Source organism: Brassica rapa, chromosome A09 (genome assembly GCF_000309985.2).
Source record: "Brassica rapa cultivar Chiifu-401-42 chromosome A09, CAAS_Brap_v3.01, whole genome shotgun sequence".
Classification (NCBI taxonomy): Eukaryota; Viridiplantae; Streptophyta; class Magnoliopsida; order Brassicales; family Brassicaceae; genus Brassica; species Brassica rapa.
The window spans coordinates 36,544,567-36,551,957 of NC_024803.2; the positions used below are offsets into that span (position 1 = coordinate 36,544,567).

Here is a 7,391-nt window from a genome sequence, read left to right on the forward strand (position 1 = left end):
AGAAATTTATGTGGTCAATTTGAATTTATAATATTAGTGTAGGGGTAAATAATCAATTTATCTATTATCAAGATAGGTCCTCCTATTTTGTACTACTTTTCACGAATCGCAGATTCTCTCCTCTTGTATACAAAAACCCTATTCGTCGTCGGCTCTGTTCCTCCCGTCGTCGACCCAAAACGCCGTCGAAGCTGATTTAGTGATGGAACCTAACGGCTCAGCTTCACCGACTGTAAACGGCGTCGTAAGCGACGTGGAGAAGTTTCTCTGCGAGCGATTAGTGGACCAGTCGCAGCCAATCTCGGAGCGATTCAGAGCTCTCTTCTCTCTTCGCAACTTGAAAGGCCCTGGACCTCGCTGATGAATAAAGAAGACCGAGTCTTTCGGTGTTTGTTTCAAGTATTTCTTGTTGTTTAAGTTATTTGAATAAGTCTTCCTCTGTTATAGGAAGTGGTTTAGTTGTTAACGAGTTAGTAGGAAGTAGTTGTACGCCTTGTTATTTAAGCAACGCTTACGTTGTCTTTGTTAAAATAAGAAAACAGAAGTTTCAGTTTATAAAGAGTTTCAAGTGGTATCAGAGCTCTGACAAAATCTGTTGTGAGTTCTAGGTGAAATCAAAGTGAGAAGAGATGACTGAAAAAGAGTCCTCGTTGAGAATTCCAAAGCTTGATGGAGATTATGAGCATTGGGCAATGCTCATGGAGAATTTGCTGAGATCCAAGGAGTGGTGGGAGCTGATCGAGACCGGGATCACTCAGCACGGAAGAAACGTGACGTTGACGGAAGATCAGAGAACCGAGCTTGCAGATCAGAAGCTCAAAGACCTCAAGGTGAAGAACTATCTCTTTGCCTCCATTGACAAAAATGTTCTGAAGACGATCGTGAAGAAGGACACGGCAAAGGACATATGGGAGTCTCTGAAGGCAAAGTATCAGGGCAACACAAGGGTGAAGAGTGCACAGCTTCAGAGGCTGAGAAGAAACTTTGAAGTGTTGGAGATGAAGGAGAGTGACTCAATCACGGACTACTTCTCCAGAGTCATGGTGGTGTCTAACGACATGCGGAATCTTGGAGAAGAGATGTCAGATGAGAAGGTAGTCGAGAAGATCTTAAGAACACTTGTGGAAAAATTCACCTATGTGGTCTGTGCGATAGAAGAGTCGAAAGATATCAAAGACTTGTCGGTGGATGAGCTGCAGAGTTCACTACTTGTCCATGAGCAGAACCTGAGTAAACACACTGGAGAGGAACAAGCACTGAAGATGGAAGGAGGAAGAGGACGAGGTGGCTATTCTAATGGACGAGGGGGATATCAGAACAGAGGTAGAGGCAGTTACAGAGGGGGTCGTGGAGGACAAGACAGAGGAAGTGGAAGCTTTGACAAAAGCAATATCGAGTGCTACAAGTGCCATAAGTTGGGACATTTCAAAAACGAATGTCCTAGCTGGGAGAAGGCGGCTAACTATGCGGAACTGGAGGAGGATATCCTGTTGATGGCTCAAGTTGAGACTGAAGAAAGACATGTGTGGTACTTGGATTCCGGATGTAGCAATCACATGTGTGGAAACAAGGAATGGTTCTTAGATTTTGACAACAAGTTCAGACAACAAGTGAAGCTTGGAGATAATAGGCGGATGCAAGTGGAAGGGAAAGGCAACTTAAGGTTGGAGATTAATGGTGTCATTCAAGTGATCACTGCAGTCTACTTCGTGCCGGGGTTGAAGAATAATCTGTTATCTGTTGGTCAGTTGCAGCAGAAAGGGTTGAGGATCATAATCGAGGAAGATACGTGTGAGATTTGGCACAAACAACAGCGCAGGCTGATCATGCACTCTGTAATGACCACAAACAGGATGTTTGTAGTAACTGCTGTCGTCAAGGAGCCCAAGGAAGCACTAGAAGCAAACCAAGTTCAGAGTATGGTGGAGACATTGGAGGAAACTTGGCACAAACGCTTCGGACATTTGAATCACAACAGTTTGCTAACGTTAGCAGATAAGGCAATGGTGGAAGGTCTACCAAAGATCAACATCAATGGGACAGTGTGTGAAGTATGTATGAAGGGGAAGCAGATTAGAGAAAAGATACCAAAGAAGAGTCTATGGAGAGCAACACGACGACTGGAGCTGATTCACAGCGACATCTGCGGGCCTATCTCACCCACATCTGAAAGCGGCAAGAGGTACATAATTAATTTCATTGATGAGTATAGCCGAAAATGCTGGACCTTCTTTCTTGCTGAGAAATCAGAGGCGCTGAGAACCTTCAAGGAGTTCAAGAATGCTGCAGAGAGGGAAAGTGGGGAGCTGCTTGTCTGTCTCAGAACAGACAGAGGTGGAGAATACAACTCCAAGGCGTTTCAGGACTACTGCGTGGAACACGGTATCAAACGGCAACTGACAGCCGCATACACGCCCCAACAGAACGGCGTTGCGGAAAGAAAGAACAGAAGCATCATGAATATGGTGAGGTGCATGCTGTTTGGTATGAAGGTACCGCTCAGGTATTGGACAGAGGCAACACAATATGCTGTTCACATCCTTAACAGAAGCCCAACAAAGAGACTAGGAGAAGTAACGCCAAGTGAAAGGTGGAGCAATCACAAGCCGACTGTAGAACATCTTCGTGTGTTTGGCTGTGTAGCTTATGCGCTTATACCTTACGAGAAGCGTGTGAAGCTAGATGAGAAGAGCGTGAGATGCGTCATGTTTGGTGTGAGTAAGGAGTCGAAAGCTTATAGACTTTATGATCCTATTGGGAAGAGGATTATAATAAGCAAAGACGTGAGGTTTGACGAGGAGATGCAGTGGAGTTGGGAAGGTAATGACGATGAAGAAAAGTTTGTCGAATGTTTGGATGATGAAGCTGAAGAAGAGAAGAGTCAGGGTGAGAATCTGGAAGCAGAACCGGTAGCAAATGAAGAAATGGTAGAAGAAGAACATGTTCCTGCACCAGAAGCGGTAGAAGAAGAAAATGTTCCAGGAACAGGAGAGGGATCAAACACAGGCAGAGCAGGAAGGAGCAAACTCAAACCAGTCTGGATGAAAGATTACGTAGTTGATGGGAGGGGTCTGATTATGGAAGAAGATGGTGAAGAGTTGATTGCCATGTTTGTCTCCGGTGATGATCCAGAGAAGTTTGAAGAAGCGGTCAGATATGACATATGGAGGAGAGCCATGGAAGCCGAGATTGAATCGATAGAAGAGAATGAGACATGGGAGTTAGTCAGTCTACCTGAGAACGCAAAGGTGATAGGCGTAAAATGGGTTTTCAAGACCAAGCTGAATGAAAAAGGAGAGGTGGATAAGTATAAAGCAAGGCTTGTGGCTAAGGGATTTCACCAAACCTATGGAGTAGACTTCCATGAAGTCTTTGCACCAGTGGCCAGATGGGACACAATCAGGTTGATACTTGGTCTTTCGGCTCAAAGGGGATGGAGCATTTACCAACTAGATGTGAAGAGCGCGTTCCTGCACGGTGAGCTGAAGGAGGATGTTTACGTGGAACAACCCAAGGGGTTTGAGTCTCAGGAAGATGGTGAGAAGGTTTACAAGTTAAAGAAGGCTCTATATGGTCTGAGACAAGCTCCTAGGGCCTGGTACAGCAGGATCGAGAGTTACTTTATGAGGGAAGGCTTTGTGAAGTGTTACTGCGAACACACATTGTTCGTAAAGACAGAAGGAGGGAACTCGTTGATCATCAGTCTGTACGTCGATGATCTCATCTACACAAGCAACTCGGAAAGCATGCTTGATAGCTTCAAAAAATCGATGCAAGAAGAGTTCTCAATGACGGACTTAGGGAAGATGAAGTACTTTCTAGGTGTGGAGGTTATACAAGATGAAGCTGGGATCTTTATAAGTCAGAGAAAGTATGCTCTGGAGACTCTGAAGAAGTATGGGATGCAGGACTGCAATGCTGTGAGAAATCCGATGGTTCCAGGCAACAAACTGACAAAGAGAGGAGCTGGAGAAGAAGTGGATCCAACGGCTTACAAGCAACTTGTGGGAAGCTTGAGGTACTTAACAGCTACTCGACCTGATTTAATATATTCTGTGAATGTGGTCAGTAGATACATGGAGAATCCAAGAGAGGAACACATGATGGCTGTCAAGCGTATCATGAGGTATGTGAAAGGGACTGCAGGTTTCGGAATTCAGTACTTGCGTGGTGGAGAAGAAAAACTTGTGGGGTATGTGGATAGTGATTATGCAGGCGATGAAGACGATAGAAAAAGCACATCAGGTTTTACATTTGTGTTTGGAGGAGGAGCTGTGTCTTGGAGCTCAAAGAAACAGCCCATCGTTACTCTTTCTACCACGGAGGCAGAGTATGTTGCTGCAGCAAATGGAGCTTGTCAAGCTGTATGGATGAGGAATATGTTAACTGAAATCGGGTTTGATCAAGGTGATGGTACGGTTCTTTTCTGCGACAACAGTTCAGCTATCAAGTTATCAAAGAATCCTGTGCTACATGGAAGAAGCAAGCATATACATGTGAGGTTCCATTTCTTAAGAGAGCTCGTGAATGAAGGTATCATTTCAATGGAGTATTGTTCAACTCATGAGCAATTAGCGGATATCATGACAAAACCGGTAAAGCTTGAAGTGTTCGAGAAGTTGAGGGCAGACATTGGAGTAACAGTGAAAGAAGGTTAAACTTGAGGAAGAAGTTCAAGTTTAAGGGAGGGATTGATGAATAAAGAAGACCGAGTCTTTCGGTGTTTGTTTCAAGTATTTCTTGTTGTTTAAGTTATTTGAATAAGTCTTCCTCTGTTATAGGAAGTGGTTTAGTTGTTAACGAGTTAGTAGGAAGTAGTTGTACGCCTTGTTATTTAAGCAACGCTTACGTTGTCTTTGTTAAAATAAGAAAACAGAAGTTTCAGTTTATAAAGAGTTTCACTCGCAACGCTCTAATCCTCGGTTAGTTCAATCTCTGCTCCTCTCGGAACCAAAAAAAGTTTGTTACTTTGTGTAGAACGTTTGAGGATAGAGTCTTTGAGTAGTATGAAATCAAAGTAAAGGATTGATTTTTTAAGTAAAGATTGAAGCTTTGGTTCATGAGGAAGGATTGTGTTTTGACAGCGGCCAGAGACTCATCAAACTTGTTGGCACATGAAGCTGCGTTTGCGTTGGGACAGATGCAAGATGCTGAAGCAGTTCCTGCTCTAGAGTCTGTTCTTAATGATATGTCTTTGCATCCTATAGTACGCCATGAGGTGAGTATATAGTTGATTAAGTTAAAATGCTATTTTTCTTTCTGTACAAGAATACCGTTTTTTGATTGTTTGTTAATATAATATAACAACAGGCAGCAGAAGCTCTTGGAGCCATTGGTTTAGCGGGTAATGCTGAGATTTTGAAGAGAAGTTTGGTTTTGGATCCAGCACAAGAGGTTCGGGAAACGTGTGAGTTAGCTCTCAAAAGGATTGAAGATCTGAGTAATGTTGATGCGGAGAAGGAGTTAGATACGACAGAGAGATCATCACCTTTCATGTCTGTTGACCCTGCGGCTCCTGCTGCTGCTTTCTCCTCTGTACACCAGCTTAGGTTCTTCTAAACTTGACCAACTCTAAATCTTCTAGATGGTTTTTCAGTTTGTGACAGGTTATTTGATTAACAGGCAGATTCTTCTGGATGAAACTAAAGGCATGTATGAGAGATATGCTGCTCTTTTCGCTCTGAGGAATCATGGTGGAGAGGACGCTGTTTCTGCTATAGTTGATTCTTTGAGTGCTAATAGTGCCCTTTTACGTCATGAGGTCTGTCAAGTTTCCTACGTTTGATGACTTTCAGTTTATCATTGTTTGCTAGTGAGGACTTAGTTTTCTGTTATGTTCGTGAAGTAGCATGAGCTGTGTTTGAATCTTTGCTTCACTGTTCTCCAAAATGAAACTGACTTTATTGTTGTTTATACACTTTGTCTAGGTAGCTTATGTCTTGGGGCAACTGCAAAACAAAGCTGCTTTAGCTACTCTAAGCAAAATACTTAGAGATGTGAACGAGCATCCTATGGTCAGACATGAGGCTGCTGAAGCACTTGGTTCTATTGCAGGTATCCTCCCGTTCAATGCAATTCATTACATTGAACTATCATAACTTGACTGTGCTTGGTTACTTTCAGATGAGCAGAGCATCGCATTGCTGCAAGAGTTCTCAAGGGACCCTGAGCCGATTGTTTCACAAAGCTGTGAAGTTGCATTGAGCATGTTGGAATTTGAAAATTCTGGCAAATCATTCGAGGTAAATACTTTGATCTCAGACTCTTTGCCCCTGTTGTTTTGCCTTGGGACCGTGAATCTGTAATGACACATATCAAAACATGGTTTTGCAGTTCTTTTTCACTCAAGACCCACTTGTTCACTAAGAATGATCAAGGATCATAACCATTCTTCTATCATTTACCAACGAAGGAACACAAACTATAACAACTTTTTACAGAGTGCGCGACTCGTGTCAGGGGAAAATGTTTACTCCCAATGTAACCGTTAAAATAATGTTGTTGGGCCTGTAGAAATCCAATTGCAAAGATAATATTTTGACAGATTTAATGGGCTTAATGGTCTTTACACTTTTCAGGGAGGTAACCACAATACTTGACGTGTAGACTAGACTATTTGTTCTTTTTAATGCCAGTTTGGTAATAGATATTTTCATATTAAGAAGCTGTTAGTATATATTCGGTATTTCGTGATTACTGACTATATAATATATAGATATATGCATACTAGGTGTTTTGTCCGCGATACGGATTTAAACATTTTCATAATTTTACACTATATTCATTATACTAAAATAAATCTTAAAATAACTTAATATTATATTTTTAATTATATAATTAAAAAAAGTATTTGATTAATATTTAACTATGTAATTTGTGTTTTTAACTTTTTATTAAAATACTTTTCAGATAACAATACAATATATATATATATATAAATAGAAATTATCTCTTTTTTTTTAAATTATATCTTTAGATTTTGGATAATTCAATATTCTATTTTTAATTATATAATTAAGAATTTTATTTGATTAATATTTAGTTATATAATTCATGTTTTTAACTTTTCAGATAACAATACAATATATACATAAATTATCTGTTTTTTAAATTATATTTTCAGATTTTTGATAATTTTTACTATTATTAATTTTAATCAATTATCTAATCAAATAAATTAAAATTTCGTTTTTATTTTTTTAATTTAGTTATACATTTTATTTGATTAATATTTAGTTATATAATTCATGTTTTTAACTTTTTACTAAAAGTTTTTTTTTCAGATAACAATACAATATATACATAAATTATCTCTTTTTTTAAATTATATTTTCAGATTTTGGATAATTCTTACTATTGTTAATTTTAATCAATTATCTAATCAAATAAAT

General features: G+C 40.1%; 1 protein-coding gene across 2 annotated transcripts; it reads left to right on the top strand.

The window, feature by feature from the left end:
* The first annotated feature begins 86 nt into the window (after positions 1-86).
* On the top strand, positions 87-6,661 carry LOC103841712 (deoxyhypusine hydroxylase). 2 transcript variants are annotated; one of them, XM_033280124.1, is made up of 8 exons: positions 87-358; positions 4,907-4,922; positions 5,085-5,218; positions 5,311-5,549; positions 5,623-5,761; positions 5,928-6,054; positions 6,124-6,242; positions 6,334-6,661. In XM_033280124.1, the coding sequence occupies exons 1-8, from the start codon at positions 203-205 to the stop codon at positions 6,364-6,366; spliced, it is 963 nt and encodes a 320-aa protein (XP_033136015.1). In that variant the 5' UTR covers positions 87-202; the 3' UTR covers positions 6,367-6,661. The 2 variants fall into 2 exon arrangements, with proteins under 2 accessions (XP_033136015.1, XP_009116508.1); XM_009118260.3 differs by having other exon boundaries at positions 89-353; positions 4,902-4,922.
* The last annotated feature ends 730 nt before the right edge of the window (positions 6,662-7,391 follow it).

Coding starts and splice junctions, on each gene's coding strand:
- LOC103841712 (XM_033280124.1), top strand. CDS start 203: ATGGAACCTAACGGCTCAGCTTCACCGACTGTAAACGGCGTCGTAAGC. Junction 5,219..5,310: donor ATCCTATAGTACGCCATGAG/GTGAGTATATAG, acceptor ATATAACAACAG/GCAGCAGAAGCTCTTGGAGC. Junction 5,550..5,622: donor TCCTCTGTACACCAGCTTAG/GTTCTTCTAAAC, acceptor TTTGATTAACAG/GCAGATTCTTCTGGATGAAA.